This window comes from Arvicola amphibius, chromosome 7 (assembly GCF_903992535.2).
Source record: "Arvicola amphibius chromosome 7, mArvAmp1.2, whole genome shotgun sequence".
Classification (NCBI taxonomy): domain Eukaryota; kingdom Metazoa; phylum Chordata; class Mammalia; order Rodentia; family Cricetidae; genus Arvicola; species Arvicola amphibius.
The window spans coordinates 31,540,982-31,558,475 of record NC_052053.1 but is presented as its reverse complement, the minus strand read 5'-3'; the positions used below and the strand labels follow the sequence as shown (position 1 = coordinate 31,558,475).

Here is a 17,494-nt window from a genome sequence, read left to right as displayed (position 1 = left end):
CTCTTTTATGCACTGCCATAACGTACAGAAAGCCATCGGTCCCCTCGCTGCTTCCTAGAGGTTTAATACTTTAACGGCACTTTGTTTTCTGGTGTGGTTTAAGGACTATGACAATAGTCCTTACCAAAACTCTTTCTTCTTTGGTTATACCTTTTTCTCCAAAAGCCGTTCTTCTGTGTCTTCCCACTGAGTTGCAGAGGTGTTATATCATCAACATTTATTCTGCAGGATCTTCCTGCCTAAACACAAACCCCCAGTACCAGAACGGGAACAGTCTGTGTAGACTGTCTGTCTGTCTGTGTAGTCTGTCCAGAAGCCATCGTTATGCCTGTTCAGTGACTGAGCTCCCATCCACTTCCTGAATCCTTCCACTGATGTTTATGAAGTATCCACTCTATACCCTCATAGGGGGAAAAATGGGGATTTCACATGAAAGCAAGAGCTTCAGGAAAATGCTAAGGTCTGAGAAGGAGGCAGCCAGGACATTGTGTGTGTGTGTGGGTGTGTGTGTGTGTGTGTGTGTGTGTGATGGGTCTCTCTAATTACCAGAGTTGGTGCATTGTGTCTGAGGGACAGAAGAAAAATAGATGTACTGTTTGAGTCTACAGGTACATGTTCAAAGAAAGAGGACTTCAGCCCTAGATGGGTCCTAGCGCCTTCACACACATCCTTCTCCTGCTCCTTACGGTGCTGGGGACTGAATCCGGGCCATTGCTCGTGCTAGGCAGGCGTTCTACTGCCAAGCTACACCAGTCGCTATTCAGTGTTTGCCATGAGGAAGGAAACCAGGGTAGGCTTTGATCTCCACACGAAGTGGAAAAGCACAAGGGGCATGGTATGCAGAGTGTGTGTGTGTGCACGTGTGTGTGTACATGTGTGTGCGTGCGCGCGTGTGTGTGCATGTGTGTGTGCACGTGTGCGTGTGTGTGTGTGCACGTGTGCGTGTGTGCACGTGTGCGTGTGTGTGTGTGTGTGTGTGTGTGTGGTGTAGACACAAGCTGCAGAGCACATAGGTGAAAGAGAACTGCCTTGGTCTTCAACTGTGAATCCCAGGCAAAGGTTGAAATATGAGGCATTCCATAGTGAGGTCTCTAAGTTTTTGCTTCCTATTGGACAGCTCCAGACAAGCCTAGGCAAGCAGACACTAGCTACTCACCTTTCCTTCTCATCTGTTTTCTTCCTCCTCAAAGCATGAAGCCAAGATCAAATCTCTGACGGACTACATGCAGAACATGGAACAGAAGAGGAGGCAGCTGGAGGAGTCCCAGGACTCGCTCAACGAAGAGCTGGCCAAACTCCGAGCCCAAGGTGAATACTGACACTTTGCAGGCACCAGGCTCCGGGCCTGAGTCAGACTCTAGCTGCCAGAGTCTTGATGTTTAGGTCTGTTTGGTTACAGCAATTCTGTGTCTGCTGGGAACCACTAAAAGAGAGCTATGCTAGCCTCTCTGAATCTGCTGCCTTCCCAGCCTCCCTCTGTCCACCCAGATGCCCGGGGCAGCATCCCCCTCTTTCACCCCAGGTGGCCTCTGGTCACTCAGCAGAGCTGTCCCTTGCACCTGTCAGATGTCTCTGGCTCTGCTCATTTCTGTTCTGACTGCCTTGTGCAGCCTAGGTAGAAATGGTGGCCAAGTCGATATGCCATGGGGGTCTCCCCACCAGCCTTCTCTGTATACCTGCTGTATCCCAGGGGTGACTCTGAACCGCCAGTTCTCTTATGTCAGACCCTTCCACAGAGTTCTGTACTCGCACTATGGCTGAGCTGGGAAGCTCAGCTTTTGAACAAAGTCTTCCCTTAGCCGAGTGATATCTGACACGTGGGAAATGCTTAATAAATTGAGTGAACAGGAGCAAGAATCGAGAGTGGAAATCAGAAACGCAGAAGGCAGAACAAGATTAAGAACTTTACAATGTGCAGAGTGAGACCAACCATACATAGTAGAGGCTGAAATGAAAATTGAATTTTTACAGAGCAATTTGAATAGCAATAACAGTTCTTCATAACATTTGATCATCAAATTTTAACTATATTTTAAAAGATTTATCGTGTGTGTGTGTGTGTGTGTGTACATGCACACAGGTGCCTGAGGAGCCCAGAAGAGGCTGTTGGATGCCCTGTAGGTCGAGTGATAGGCACTCGTGCACCACCTGCTGTGGGTGCTGAGAACTCAACTTTATACTCTGGAGGAACAGCAAGTGCTCTTAACTACTGAGCCATCTCTCCAGCCCTCATCACAGAACTTTAGATCAGAAAAGCGTAAACAAGAATGCAGAGACGAGGGGGAAAGGAAACCATCCAAAATATCTAAAAGTTCAATAGAATTTAATAGAATCTCGGTCTTCATGTTGGAGACAAGACATGCCCGTAGCGATGTTTGGTGACACAGTATTAGGTTAAAATCTTTATTGCAAGTATTAAAAATGGATCCTGTGGTCTTAGAAATTAATATTTAAAATAAAAATGCTTTGATGAGTAATAGGATTGATGATGTTATTATTTTGTTTCTTTTATTTTCATGTAAAACTATTTACTATAATATACATGCTGCTTCAGGTTCAAAGGCAAATTAAGAACGAGCCCTGCCATAGCTCTGGAACAGTTTATGGTAGTGATAAAGAGTGATGTTGAGAATAGAGTACGCCACCTAACGCTGCATTAAAGAAAAGCATTCTTGCTGGGCGGTGGTGGCGCACACTTTTAATCCCAGCACTCGGCAGGCAGAGGCAGGCAGATCTCTGTGAGTTCAAAGCCAGGCTGGCCTACAAAGAAAAAGAAAGGAAAAGCATTCTCCCCTCTTGCATATGTTTCCTTCAGTGGAGCCATTGAATAGACATACATGCAGGGAGAAGACCTGAAATAAGGTGAAACAGACCAGAGATATAATAAGTTAGATGTCACTGTCCAAATGATATTTGTTCCCTGAACCCCCCCCCCCCAAAGCTCTCCAGCTTAAGCTGCACTTGCCTGTTGCTCAGGAAGCCCCACCGAGCAAGAAGAGCACGCAGAGACTGCTGGCAACAGCCCTGCCCACCTGGGGCCCCGGTGAATCCAGAGAGCATTAGGATATATTTCTGCTTTCCTTGTTTGCATCTTTAGCTTGTTTTCCTGCTTCAGATCCTTCGAAAACCATCAGCTACTCCTGGGAGGTAAATTAATTCCTAGTGGAATTTTGCCAGTGACATGAATCCAGATGTCACCTCACACTCAGAGGGGCTTTATAATCTGTGAGGCTTGATCACACCCTCATGTTGGTGCCCTCTGGGGGGCACCCACAGAGGCCAGGTGGGAGAAAGTTTTGGGGCTACCTGCTTCTAATTAGCCCCTTCCTTTCCCTGGCTGCTCCCTGTAGGGAGACCCCAATCCACGTGAGGTCCCAAGTGACCTGACCAGCAGAGGCCACAGGAGAGGTCAGCCCCGGCTTCGGGTGCTTGGTCAGGAGGCCAACACTGGTGCTACTCTGATACGAACTGGCTGCGGTTTTCACTGTGTTGTCGTGGTTTTTTCCCTGAGTTTTTGATTTGGGTACAAGTCCTGCCAGTTAATGCTGAAGTCACTTTTTCAATTTGAAACAGAAAAAATGCATGAAGTCAGTTTCCAAGATAAGGAGAAGGAGCACCTGACAAGGCTACAGGACGCTGAGGAGATGAAGGTGAGTGTGTGTGTGTTTGAGGTGTGCGTGCACATCCTCAGACCTGTGCACATCAGCGTGAGACAGAGAGGAGAGGCATCCTGGCTGGGCCTTCAGAGCAGCTCTCCTGGGGCCTCATGCAGTCAGGAGGTGGTGAGGGGACTGCCCGGGAGCCATAAGCATCTGTGGGTACAGGTCTGTCCCTGGGATTATGGGCAGCACCGCAGTGACCACATGGGCCACGTGACCAGTGGTAACGTCTCAAGGAAACCTTTCCTTTGAAACCCCACAAAGAAGATCTTCGAACCCAAGTTTCCTAAAACACAGATCTTCATGGTCACATTAAAATCAAGAATGGAAAATGTAGGAAAAAATAACAACTGGGAACTAAAGCGTTCAAAAATGGATAAAACGGTCTTCAAAGAGCAGGAATTCTGATCGATTTAGATAAACCACGAACCTCTCTGAACAGAAGCTCACAGCTAATATCATGCTGTGGGTTCTGCTCCGGCCAACAAAACACAGCCCCGCCTTCTCTGGTGGCCTGCTCTGACTCGAGAGTGCTTTTGGGCATCTCTGAATGTTCCATAGGTCTGTGGTGGGCTGGACAGAGAAAGGGGGCTGCCCCTCAATTCAGCAGGTGAGGCAGTATTCTTCCAGGGGTTAAGTGACATGTCTGAGGTCACTCGGGTAGTAAGAGGCCAGTGTTCTGACTGGCTTGGCTGGGAAGACCATATAGCTCAGATGAGTGGTTGAAGGCAAAGGCTAACGTCTGTGCAATTATTGGGCTGGTTTGACTCCAAGGCCCACTCAGTTTCATGACAGATCTGTGGGCTTTGCTGTGCAGATGAAGCAAGGCCAGGAGCTTGGGCCCTAGAGCCAAAAACCACCCTTAATTTTTGGATTTAAAATCTGAGGAAGGTAGACATGGATCCGGGGCTTGTCACTGTGTAGGCAGGATGCCAACAAGCTGATGCGACATTTCTCCTGGCCTGGCTTGCAGAAGGCTCTGGAGCAGCAGATGGAGACTCACCGGGAAGCGCACCAGAAGCAGCTGTCCAGACTTCGTGACGAAATTGAGGAGAAGCAGAAAATCATTGATGAGATTCGGGAGTGAGTTGACTAGGGGCTCACGGGACATGGGGTGGGCATGCTCAGGCCTTGTGAGCCAGCCTTAAAGGGCATGACTTTTAGCTGTGGGCCCTTGTCTCCTTGTGCTTGGGCTCTGTGTTCTGCCTGGGTGGTGCTACCTCTGAGGTCTGTTCTTCCATCTGGAGCCCAGCCTCCTGGAGCTCTGATATAGCAGGTGGTAGGCAGACTCAGACACCCCTCTCCATCACCTCAGCCTGGGGCAGGATCAGTTCAGTGGTGACTCAGGTTGGGAGATACATGCCCAGGAGCCTGAGAGAATATATTAAAATATGGGGTGGGGGGTGGGGGGCTAGAGAGAAAAGAAAAGATGGTTCTTCCCCCAGGAATCAATAAACACTCCAAAGAAGCCATTTGGCATTGCTACCCATTCAGCCCAACAAAGAATGCACCTGTAGCCACCTGGTCACCTGTGTGCACACCTCAGACACCTCTGCGAGTGCGTCTGTGCACAATGGACGCCAGCAATGTGCCAGGCCACTGCTAGCGGGATGGTGCCATTGCAGCTTTTAACTCCAGATGCTGCCGTATAGCGCCACCCTGCCATCTCAGGATCTCTGGGGAGCTCCCTGTTCCACAGCACCCTTTCCTTTTCTGTAGCACAAGTCCCCCAGGTGCAAAGCTCCCTTCTGGGGGGTCCTGTTCTGGGGGTTCTTTATGCTGTTTGCATAGCAGACCTCCTTGGCGGTCTCCACACCCCTTTGCAGAGCAGCCCTTGAGATGTTTCCCCAAAAGGTGTCCTCTCAAAGAACACATGTCTACTGAAATACCATTCTCCCTCACTGGGCCAAGGTGCCCCCACCCCCCAGCACCTCTGCTTTCTGCAGATGAAGCATTAGATTTGGGAAGCAAGGTTGAATTATTTGCTTAAGGTCACACTGCTAAACGGAATCAGACTGGAGCTAAGCATTTAATTCTCCAGGCTACTGATCCAAATCTTCGCCGAGTATGTGAGCCGCTTGCAAGTGCATTTGCATCTTGAGGGAGAAGGGGCAGCGGAGGAGAGTCTAGGAGGTGGCCTGGCCCTGTGCAGTCTGCCTAAGGACAGGCCTCGCATGCCCTCACTCCCTCCTGCACCTGCCCCATCTGATCACACCTTGAGCTTCCCCTGGATGTGGTTCTGATTAATCTCTCTCAAAGCATCATGGGGAAAAGAGAGGGAAGAAAGGGAGGGGGAGAGAGAGAACATCAGTGCCTGAGTCCCTGCCTGGGGAGCTTCCTCAGCTCTGGCACTGGGTGCTTCTGACTTCTTTCACACAATCCTGTGGTCTCAGCCCCACATAAAGCCTGGTTTATGAGCATTGGCATGATGCAGAAGTACATTAGACGTCCCTGTCTTAGGGTTCCCATTGCTGTGATAAAACGCTAAGGGCATGAGCAACCTGGGGAGGAAAGGGTTTATTTCAGCTTACGGTTCACAGTTCATCGCCCAGGGAAGTCAGGACAGGAACTTAAGGCAGTGGCCATGGAGGATGCTGCTTACAGGCTTGGTCCTCATGGCTAACTCAGCCTGCTTTCCTTTTCTTTCTTTCTTTCTTTCTTTCTTTCTTTCTTTCTTTCTTTCTTTCTTTCTTTCTTTCTTTCTTTCTTTTTGTTATTTTGTTTTTGTTTTTCAAGATAGTGTTTCTCCATTTAGCCCTGGGCAGTCCTGAAACTTGCTCTGTAGACCAGGCTGGCCTCGAACTCACAGAGATCTATCTGCCTGCCTCTGCCTCCCAAATGCTAGGATTAAAGGTATGCATCACCACCTGCTAGCTCAGCCTGCTTTCTTACAGCACCCAGGACCAGCCCAGGGAAGGTAGCAGCCCTCCCCTGTGAGTTAGTCCCTCTCACATCCACATCAACCATCAGTTAAAAAAACAAACAAACAAAAAAAAACCCCAAAAAACACTGCAAGCAGATCTTCTGGAGATAGTTCCTCAGGTGAGAGCCCCTCTTCCCAAATGACTTTAGCTCATGTCGTGTTGACATGAATCTGGCCGGCACAACCCCCAACCAGATGATGATTTTCTGTCTGCTCACAGCCTGAGTGATGCTCTTCGTAGCGCTTGTCTGAACATCCCACAGCTGCTCTCCTTGGAAGATAGCTTGGGGCACCTTGCTGCGGTGGGGGTGGGGGCGAGGGCTTGAAATGGCCAAATAGTTACCTGAGTGAGCATCTGTCAGCTGTCCTCTGGGTGGTTATAGAAGCAAAATCTGTGAAAGGGGGTCTCTCTCTCTCTCTCTCTCTCTCTCTCTCTCTCTGCATCACTCTTTCCCTGATGTCATTGTTTTCCCCCACAGAAGCCCTTGCACACAAACTAACTATAAATGCACCCTCAAAGCCTTTGTTTCATCTTTGTTTCATGCTTCCTAGCTGCTTCCCAGAAATCAGTTTTCACTTGGGCCGAGAAGAAGCTGTGAGCCTGTTCTCTGATCCCCAAATCCTCCCAAATCGCTGCCTTTATTGCACAGAACTAATGGGGCTGGAACAGACCCAGGGCTTTAGGCAGATGACTCAGAAAGTTGAAGCTGATGTGGAATATATTGCTTTTTTCCTCTCCATTTCAGTTTGAATCAGAAACTGCAGCTGGAGCAGGAGAGGCTGAGCTCTGACTATAACAAGCTGAAAATAGAGGACCAGGAGAGAGAAGTCAAGCTGGAGAAACTCCTGTGAGTGCCATCAGCATCCCAACTGCTTGTCCCTGGGAGGGCCTGAGAAACAGCCTCCGTGGTGGTGGCCGGCCGGATTCTGGCTAGGGCCAGCTGTTAAAGCAGCGGTGGCTTTGTCTGTTCTTTGCTTAGCCTGGCTTCTTTGCCACAGGTGCAAATTACATCTGCCCCAGTCTGGTTCTCCCTTGGTGACTCATGGTTGCTTTCTGTCCCTCAGGTTGCTCAACGATAAAAGGGACCAAGCCAGGGAGGACCTCAAAGGGCTGGAAGAGACCGTGGTGAGTTAGTTCGCAACTCAGTCCACTCTCAGAGGCCTGGTTTGTTTGCGATCTACTGAATTATTTATTCTATAATTTTATCTGCATCTGCCTTTCCTGTATAGCAGTTAGACACAAAACAATCTGTGGCAAACTGGGATTTGTAGATTTACTCCTAGAAGAAGTGATCCATTGGTTGGTTAGTCAGCCATTAGTACTGTAATCCTGAACTAACTTGAATGAGAACTGAACTCCATGGTACACCAGCCGCTGCACTTTGTGATTCCACTCCGCTTTCAATAGATGTTTAGCGAGCACCTCTGGAGGCTGGCATTTGTCTAGGTATGTGGTTCTATCACTATGTAGTGTAGGGAAGTCTCCTTTGTAGACGCTGACCTTGATGAAGGGAGCTGAGGGGAAGAGTGTGCTGGGAAGAACATTCCGGAAGCAATAACATGTGGCATGTGGGGTAACAGGGATGGCAGCGTGCGGCGGGGTGAAGGACAGTAGGAGACAGGCACAAGAGGACAGACAATGCTGGGGCAGGTGCCTTGGAGTGGGGCCAGAGAGAAGAGCAGTAGATGCCACCGGCCTCTGGGGAGGCTCTGTGCCTGAAATCACTATTGGGTTTCTCTGTGCTGTGTCTACAGCCGCTGGCTGCCTCTGCCAGCGTTGGTCTCAGGGGCTACCCAGGCTAGTAGCTTGATCCCATGTTGCAGCTGTGGCTTCTCACATACCATTCTAACACCAGCGGAATGCGGTGGACATGGGTCTAGGCTCACATGTGTTTACACTCCGCAGCCCTTTCTGAGTCCACTCCTGGGTCATGTGGTTTATATGGGACAGAGCCCATCCCCACATCAGACGCCCAACCCAGAGAGTCAGACTGTAGGCAGATGGCCACATCCATCTGGGACTGAGGCTGCATGCTGGCGCCTGGGCCGGGACAAACTGCTCCTCTGAGGAATGAGGACACAGGCCTTGGGGACAGAGGTCAGATGCCTGTGCTGACCGGAAGCTGACCTTTCAAGGGTGAAGTCTGTAGGGAAAGCAGCCACAAAGGCAATTGTTTCAACTACGTTGTTTACTGGAGTATTGCAGTTCTGCAGTTCACAACTCAAGGTACTTAGAGAATTGCAGGAAAGTTTTGAACATTGAAATTTTACTAGATTTCTGCCAGCAGGGACATGTGAAACTATGGGATGTCCTCTACTTGTACCTCTGTGGACCCCCATCCCCGTGTATCCTTTTTTACCTTCCGTGCTTCTGTGGTGCTCACACACGGCTTGCACATACAGATTGTGATCATACCACACACTCATTTTCATGATGTCTTCCGGGCTTGGCCACATGCCCTGATTGTCCACATGATGCTCATATACACTCACATCTGCATCTTTTCTCACCCAGACACATTTTGCTCATTTACACAAATTGTTAACAAACTTTCAACTCACACTTGCTTGCCTTTTCTCATACTTCCCCTCACACTTACAGACCGATCTGCACAAGAGCTCAGTAAATTCACACGTGTCCACACACGCAGTCACAGTTCACACTCATGCTGACTCATGCAAGTCACTCTCGTGGGCGCTCTCTCTCTCTCTCTCTCTCTCTCTCTCTCTCTCTCTCTCTCTCTCGCACGCACGCACGCACCACTCTCTTCCCCCCACTCACTCACATCCCGACTTATTCACATTCTCACACTCACACACTTCCTTGTTCCAGTCCCTGTGAGTGTGATAAAGGGTTGGTAGCCGGTTGCTCTGCTTTCTGGGGTTCTTGGCTATGTATTAAGTGACATGTTTCCTAGTGGTCTTCATTGTCTGCTCAATTATGCTCCCTCCTTCCCTCCCACACGCTTATTTCTTTAGTAATGTGGCCGCGCCTACACACGCTCACTCTCGAGGGCTGCCCCCCACGTCCACACATGTCCTTCCATCCCACACACAAGGACAAACCATGGTGGTTCCTTTTCATCTTCCTCTTTCCCTCACCACCCCCACACCCTCTTCCTTAAATCTAGGACTAGATTCCTGCAGCGTGTGCTGTTTTAGACTCAAATGTTTGTCCTTCGCTTTGGATCCTTCCCAAGCGGAGCTGTAGATCGTCTTCAGAGACAGGTTCTTGCTGTCCTTGGCTGTCCGTTCAGTTCTCAAGGCCTCCTGTGTGAACCAGCCCTACCTCGTGGTTGTTGTGGGGAGGGGTAGGATGCCGCAGCAGATTGCACTCTGGGAATCTCTCTGTAGACTATCTGTGGTGTCCTGTGGCTCGAGACAGGATACTAACCGCTCCCTCTCGATCCCACCTCACATGACAATGACAATGACCACCTCTCTAGTGCTGTCCTTATGGTTCACCACGATCGGAAGCTTAGCCTCGAGCTCTTAAATGGAGGGCAGAAGCCACTGAAGGGAAGAGAATTGTCTGAAGCCGGAGGAAGAGGAATAATTATGAATGTGACGGAGGAAGCATCATTGCTGCAGGAAGCCAAGTGCCAACTGCCCAAGCATACAGCAGTATAAATGCCTTAAATGCCTTTGCCTGTCCCCACCAAACTTCAAAATGAGAGAAAGGGGCCAGCTCAGGACCCTTACGTCCCATGGAAAGGCCTGGCTTTGGAACAGCATATCAAACCTTCTTGTGTTCCTTTTGTGCGGTGGTGGTTTTCGTCAGAAAATATTAACTGTGATCAAAATGTAGGCAGAAATAAAGACCAACATGCAGGGCATTTGTAAACGTTAAGGGAGGTGGGGCTGAGCCCCTCTGGCAGGGTTGGAGAGCAGCCTGGGTAACGGTGAACAATGCACTGTGCCCCTGTTCCTGTGCCGTGAGGCGGCTCACTCGCAGATGGTGCTGTGTGCACAATATTTGTAATATCAGAGCTGGGTGGCTTCCCGTAGAAAGCAATTTACCTCATCCGAGGATGCAATTGACTTCAGGTGCTTCTTATTTCAACACAGAATTGAACCTAATAATAAGGCCTTAAATTAACAGAGAATTGTATTTCAAGAGACTGTTTTTCCTTAACTCTGGGTCCTGTTTCTACCTTTTTAATGCTAGCATTCATCCCCTGACATCCTGTCAACTTACATAGATAAAAGCACCTAAAAGATTCTCCATCTACTTCTCACTTATAAGGAAATAGTTTACATGAAACTAATATCTCTTGTAGAAAACATACGAAGAACCGGCTTGGAAAGATGGTTCAGTAGTTAAGAACATTTACTACTTTTGTAGAGGATCCGAGTTCAGATCCCAGCACCCATGTAGGGCAACTCATAACCACCTATAATTTCAGCTCCAGAGGATCCAATGCCCTCTTCTCAAATCTTCCAGCAGTTCGTTCATATAAATGTGTACACACATGTGTGTGCACGCACACGCACGCGCGCACACGCGCACACACACACACACACACACTAAACCTTTTAAAGGATAGATGGGGAAGTGGTGTACAACATTAATCTGAGCCTGAGAGAGACAGAGGCAGGAAGATCAATATAAGTTTGAGGCCATCCTGGTCTATTTAATGAATTCAAGGTCAACCAGAGCTACAGAAATTAAGACCCTTGCTAATATATATAATGAAATGTGTGTGTGTGTGTGTGTGTGTGTGTGTGTGTGTGTGTGTAGACTAAGAGTTGAATAGAAGGAAATGTTGTGATCTTCTGGTTTTGTTACCAAAGACTGCCAGGTTTGGTTCAGGCCCTCATCTCATTATTTATAATCTTAGGGGTTCATTCATAGAAAATAATGAAGGAGAAAATTGCCAGCTCTTGGGCTATGAACTCCTATTAGCTGTCTTACTGAGCATTTACTGTGTGCCAGAAACCTTCCTAAGGGCTGGACTTTCCTGTCTAGTCTTGATGCCAGTGAGTCAAAGTCTTCTCATCTTTACCTGAAGAGAAAACACATAGGAAGTTCAGGTGATTTGCCCAGAACCACCAGATGGAGAGTCCGGGGGGTGCTTCGTCCCATGAGCTGCTGATATGAGGCAAAGATACTTGTGGATTGGGGCAGTCGTGGGTGGGTGCAGAATCATGGGAAATGCCAGTGGTGGGCGCAGAATCATGGGAAATGCCAGCAGTAGGCGCAGAATCATGGGAAATGCCAGTAGTGGGTGCAGAATCATGGGAAACGCCAGTAGTAGGTGCAGATTCATGGGAAATGCCAGTAGTGGGTGCAGAATCATGGGAGATGCCAGCCAGTTTGGTTGAGAAGAGCCACGGTTACCTTTTAATTTGGCTTGTTGGTATGATGTGTAATATTTATGTGGGAAGTAAACAAAAGCAAAAGCAGACCCCTTAACCCCCTCATCCTGGCAGGTGACTTCCTAAGGAGTTTGTTTGGCTCTTTTAAGAGTGGAGGAAAGGAGCTGGCTGTGTTCTGACTTCCAGCCCGTAGCTGGAGTCCCCAGGATCCTGCACCACACACACGTGCTCCTGATAGCAGTGTGGCTGAAGAGTAGGCAAGGCACAGGCAACACCATGGTACCATCAGTATCACTGGCAGCCCCAGCAACACGGCGGTGGTGTCAGGGGAGCGCATGACCTCTAGAGAAAATGCAAGTCCATCACCTCACAGATGCTACCTGTGAAAACTCTCTTTCAGTCTAGAGAACTGCAGACCCTTCACAACCTGCGCAAACTCTTTGTCCAGGATTTGACCACCCGCGTGAAAAAGGTGAGAGCTGTCATGCCTGAACAGGTGGAGGGAAGATGTCGGCCACGGGGTATCATCTCCGGCTGAAATAAAGGCTGGTTATACTTATAAATTAATTACCTCATGCCAGAGAACGTTATTAAAAGAATGCGCTAGGGGCTGAAATTACCTGGGAATATTTTGCCATCTGATTTTCCTTCTAAGTAAAAGGAAGTTATAACACTGTCTCTGGCTGGTCTTTATTTAAAATGGCATAGATTTGTCTGGCCCCTGCTATGTGAAAGTCACTGTTTTGGACCAGAAAAACCCAGAACATTCTTGTCAGAAAACAAAAGCATGGTCCCCTAGCGTACAGAAGTGAGTTGGCCAGAGCCTCTTGTTTGTCCAGGCCATTGGTGAGGCGCTTTAGTGTAGTACTTGCTTATCCCAGCTCCCGGGCAGTGGGTTCTTGCTTCTCTGTGTTGCAGGTGCAGATGTAGGCTTGGGTGTGATCACAGGGCTGAAAAGAGGCATAAGTGTGCAAGCTCTCAGAATCCCAGTGAGCCTAGGGGGTCTCCATACTGGTAACTCAGTAGGTCAGCTCAGAAATTTAAGACGTGAAGCCAGAGTGTAATGGAGCACGGGCTCGTGGAAGTGACATGAAAAGATTGAAGGAACGTGTTCAGAGAAGCATCTGCAAATGTTTAGTAAAGGCACATGCATGTTTGAGTGTGTGTACATGTGTATGTACTCGTACACATGGGTGTATTTGAAGAAGCAAAGGAGAGCAGTTGATAGAAACAGGCCTGAGGGGCAGAATTAATGGCACAAATGAGTAGACTACTTAGTAAAGAGAAGGCACTGAGTATTCCAGAGGTCAGAGAGAGTCAATCTGGAACATTTTGCAGGAAACCCTAGGACGGTAGGAAGAGGCCACATCTATCTGATGGCTGATGTCCTCAGTGGAGGAGGGAGGAGAATGTGGAGCTGGGGGAGATGAGATCAGACTCAGCCTGCTGTGAATGGAATCTACTAGAAATGAGTTAAGTGGGTTGCTGAGCAGTGGTGTGCGTGCCCAACAGAACACAGCATGCAGTTGGCAAGCCTCTATGGCAGCATGGCTTTACAAGTTGGAATCTTGGTGATGCAAATATTGAAGGCAGAGAATCATGGGAGTTTTCAAAGCCTAAATGGCATGCTCAGTCCACTGTATGATGACCACAGTCTACAAAGCATGTGTTACCTTGGGGCCTGCACCAGACAGGAAGATGAGGTCAAGGTAGATGTGATGGACAGACTAGGCAGGATGGGTCCCTGAAGAACATTTATGACAAAGACCTCTGTCCCTGGGGGGAAGTGGGGGATTGGTCAGAGGAAAGGTGAAGAGGACACTGGAACCCCCCTGGTCTCATTTTGTAAAACTTCCTAAGGATGACCCTACTTTTAGATTTTCAGCCCATGGGCCTCTGGCAGCTACATTGGCATCTCCTGAGAATTTGTTTAAGTGCATAATACACCCTCAGATCTGAGGAATCCAAGACAGGGATGAGCTGAGCAATCCGAGTTTTAATAAGCGTCCTGGGGATCTCGGTCGATATCCACGTTTGAGAGCGTGTGTTTCGGGCTGAACCGACAGTGGAAACCATTGCCCTTCTGGAGAAGGATGATTTCTTCCACAGTTACACCAGACAAACATGTTTTGCTATTTTTGCACTTAGGTTGTGTTTGCACATGTATTTCAATTTATCCATGCCCCCTCACTTGTCAAGAGTGTGGTGTTGTTGCCAGTTTCAAGATCTGATAAATCCGGAGGATTTTCTCAGCACCTGGGTGCTGTGGTGCAGCTGAGACTGACTCACAGAGAGGGTGCGTAGCTTTGGGTGTTTAAAAGACAACCTGAAGCCATTAGGATTTCCCAGCGGCAACAGTGACTCAGACTGACAGGCTTGGGGATTTCTCCTCTGGTCCTGATGGCTAAGCTAAGCTGGAGTCTTATTTTCACACTGGTTCTTCTCAGTAACTTGTAAGCGCGTACTTTTTGAGAAGAAGACTCTCTTTACCTGCAGGGAAGAGGTACGTTTCATTAAAGAGAAATGTGTGCAGCGTACAAAAGCAGATCTGAAGGTATTCTCCTTCCAGCATTCTGAAGAGATTCCTCTCACAACACTTAAGCGCAAGCCAAGCGAATTTATCAGAAAGTCCACAGAGTGGACACGTCTACAGCTTCTCTTTGTTTTCACTTCCAGACTGTCTTTTAGTGGGATTGGGGATATTTCCTTTTCAAGAGCTTTGGTGTATCTTGAACACGGGGTAGGTGAGTGGGGCAGCGGGGCGTGCCACTAACTGTCACGTGTGGATACAGAGCGTGGAGCTGGACAGTGACGACGGAGGGGGTAGCGCCGCCCAGAAGCAGAAGATCTCCTTCCTGGAGAATAACTTGGAACAGCTCACCAAGGTGCACAAGCAGGTGGGTGAGCTTGCTGTACCCCACCCCCAACCTCTGCTCTCCCTTGGCTCAGCCTTGGTTGCTTGGCTGCAACACAGAACAGCTGTGGAATTGGATGTCTATGCGTGGTCGGAGAATGTGTGTGCTGTGTTCTTGAAAATCCCTGACTCTTGACTGAGAATGGTGGCATGTTCCTGTGTTCCTGGCTACCAGGGAGGTGGGAGGATTGCTTAAGTTTTTTGTTTGTTTATTTGAAGATTTACTTATTTATTATGTATGCAGTATTCTGCCTGCTTTATGCCAGCATACCAGAAGAGGGTATCAGCTCCTTATAGATGACTCTAAGCTACCATGTGGTTGCTGGGAATTGAACTCTAGACCTCTGGAAGAGCAGCCAGTGCTCTTCCCCTCTGAGCCACCTCTCCAGCCCCCCCCCCCCCACTTAAATTTTTAATACCAGCCTGGGCGCCATAGTAAGATCCTGTCACTTTGTGACAACAAGATGGTAGGTCTAGGAGGAGTTAGGGTGAAGAGACAGGAGTGGATGTGATCCAGAAACATTGTAAAATCTCTTAAAGAATTAAGAAACTAAACAGAAAAGCCCTTTAGCCCTCAGTAACTTCTTTCATATATGAAAAACTTTCTTTGGCTAACAAGATGGCTCATTGCATAGTTGTGTGCTGCCACGCTTGATGAGTCCAGTCTCCAGAACCCATACTGTAGAGGAGAAAACTAACTTCCACAAATGTCCTCTGACCTCTGTATGTGCGCCATAGAACACAAGTGCCTGCACACATACAAGGTAAGACTACACATACACACACTCACACCACACACACACACACACACACACACACACACACACACACACTCATTAATGAGGCTGACTTCCTTTGAGGAAATCCCCTTATATGGAATCTATTTGTGGAAAATGAAAGGGGACACACTCTAGGACTTGGAGTGAGTGCTGAGCCTTGTGTTTCCATCCTGCCTCCCTCACCCACCCTTGCATACTAACTGCCTTTGTGCCCTTCCCTGGCATCTCTGAGGCCCCTCTATAGAACAGAAGTCTCCACAGAGTACATGTGCTGATTGAGCTGGTTCAGGTCCCTTGTTTTACTGCCAAGGAGATAGGCAGCACTTCATTCCACAGATGGTGTGGTGGTTTGGATGAGAATGGCCCCCATAGGCTCATATGCCTAGTCACCAAAGAGGGGCACTATGTTGAAAGGATTAGAAGGACTGGAGGTGTGGCCTTGTTGGAGGAGGTGTGTCACTGGGGGGTGGGCCCCATGCCAGGCCCAGACTTTCTGTCTGCTGCCTGTAGATCAGGATGTAGAATTCTCAGATACTTCTTCATGTTGTATGTTGTCTTACTCCCAATAATGATGATAATGGACTAATGTCTGAAACCGTAGGCAAGCCCCAGTTAAACGCTTTCTTTTATAAAAGTTGCAGTGTCGTGGTGTCTCCCCACAGCAATAGAACAGTGTCTAAGACAGGTGGGAACGCAGAGACTAGAACCAGCAACCTGAGCTCTGTTGGTCTCATCTCGCCTTGGCCATCTTGGGTGTCTCTTGGGATTGTTTTCCTGACATCTATCCAGAGTGACAGAGAGCGATAAGCATGGCCAGTATGGCAGAGACTTAGGCAGGCCATTTGCCTCCCTTTCTTTCTGTAAATGTCAGCCTGTCCGTGACTCTTTCCCTCTCAGGGTTTGGCATAGGGTGCAAATGGCCTAACTTTTGGGGCCAGAGCTAACGGCACGGCATTTCTCTTCGACTTGTGAAGTTTGTTTCCATAGAGCTGTTGATGACATTTTCCCCAGAGAGAGGATGGGAGATCAACATAGTGAAATCATTCAAGCAAGCTGATAATGAGAAATACAGAAGCAAAGACCGCCAGGCATCTTGAAATCTGGCTCTGCAACTCATTATTTTATTCATGAATTCAAGGAATATTTATTAAAAGCCAAGTCTGCCAGGCATGGAGCTGCTGCCGGCATAAGCAAAATAGGTCAGAACAGGAGCAGCTTGCTCTGATACCTTCTTCTGATTTTTGATCCTTTCTCTGATCCATATGGATTCCAGCAATTATAACTGGAGATTAAAGGTCCATGCCCTGGGCTCCGGCAGTGCCATCAAGCTAGGCTGGGCGGGTCGCATGCAAGGCGATCTGCAGTGCCGCAGCCTCTCCTTCAGGATGACTGTCCTTATCGTAGGGCGGAATGTCCTGCAAACTTGCCTGCTCCTTAGGGATAGTGCCCGTTCCTTGCCACAAAGGTATTTATGGATTGGTCCTGCTGTTCTTAGAACCTAAGATAATTCAAGAGAAAAGATTAAGTTACAATGATTTCTCTCTGTGTCTTCAGCCTTGAATGGGATGAGACAGGTTAGGTAGGGATGGAGGGGGCATCCAGCAGGATTCTGATCTGAAGAAAGGAGACAGAAATAAAATCCTGCCAGACTCTTGTGGACCCTGTGGCACTTTCCTTTCTCATCCTTGTGACTAAATACCTGACAAGAAGCCACTTTAAGGAAAACAGACTTATTCTACATCACAGTTTGAAAGCAACAATCCATCATGGCAGGAGATGCATGGAGGCAGGATTAGTTAACAGCTGCGGGGCATGACTTGAGGTTTCGGGGTGCAAGCCTGGACCTTTGCAGTCTCAACAAGCTAAGCTCAGCCAGTGTCATCAATAATAGCAATTAAAA

At 48.4% G+C, this 17,494-nt stretch overlaps 1 protein-coding gene across 1 annotated transcript in view; it reads left to right on the top strand.

Annotated features, from left to right (window-relative positions):
* Window positions 1-17,494, top strand: part of Kif5c (kinesin family member 5C) — a 153,153-nt gene that overhangs the window by 114,882 nt on the left and 20,777 nt on the right. The window contains exons 17-23 of the mRNA XM_038337821.1: window positions 1,191-1,308; window positions 3,574-3,650; window positions 4,633-4,742; window positions 7,329-7,430; window positions 7,648-7,708; window positions 12,302-12,373; window positions 14,694-14,798. Coding sequence (XP_038193749.1) covers window positions 1,191-1,308; window positions 3,574-3,650; window positions 4,633-4,742; window positions 7,329-7,430; window positions 7,648-7,708; window positions 12,302-12,373; window positions 14,694-14,798 — 645 coding nt within the window. The remainder of the gene's footprint in view (window positions 1-1,190; window positions 1,309-3,573; window positions 3,651-4,632; window positions 4,743-7,328; window positions 7,431-7,647; window positions 7,709-12,301; window positions 12,374-14,693; window positions 14,799-17,494) is intronic.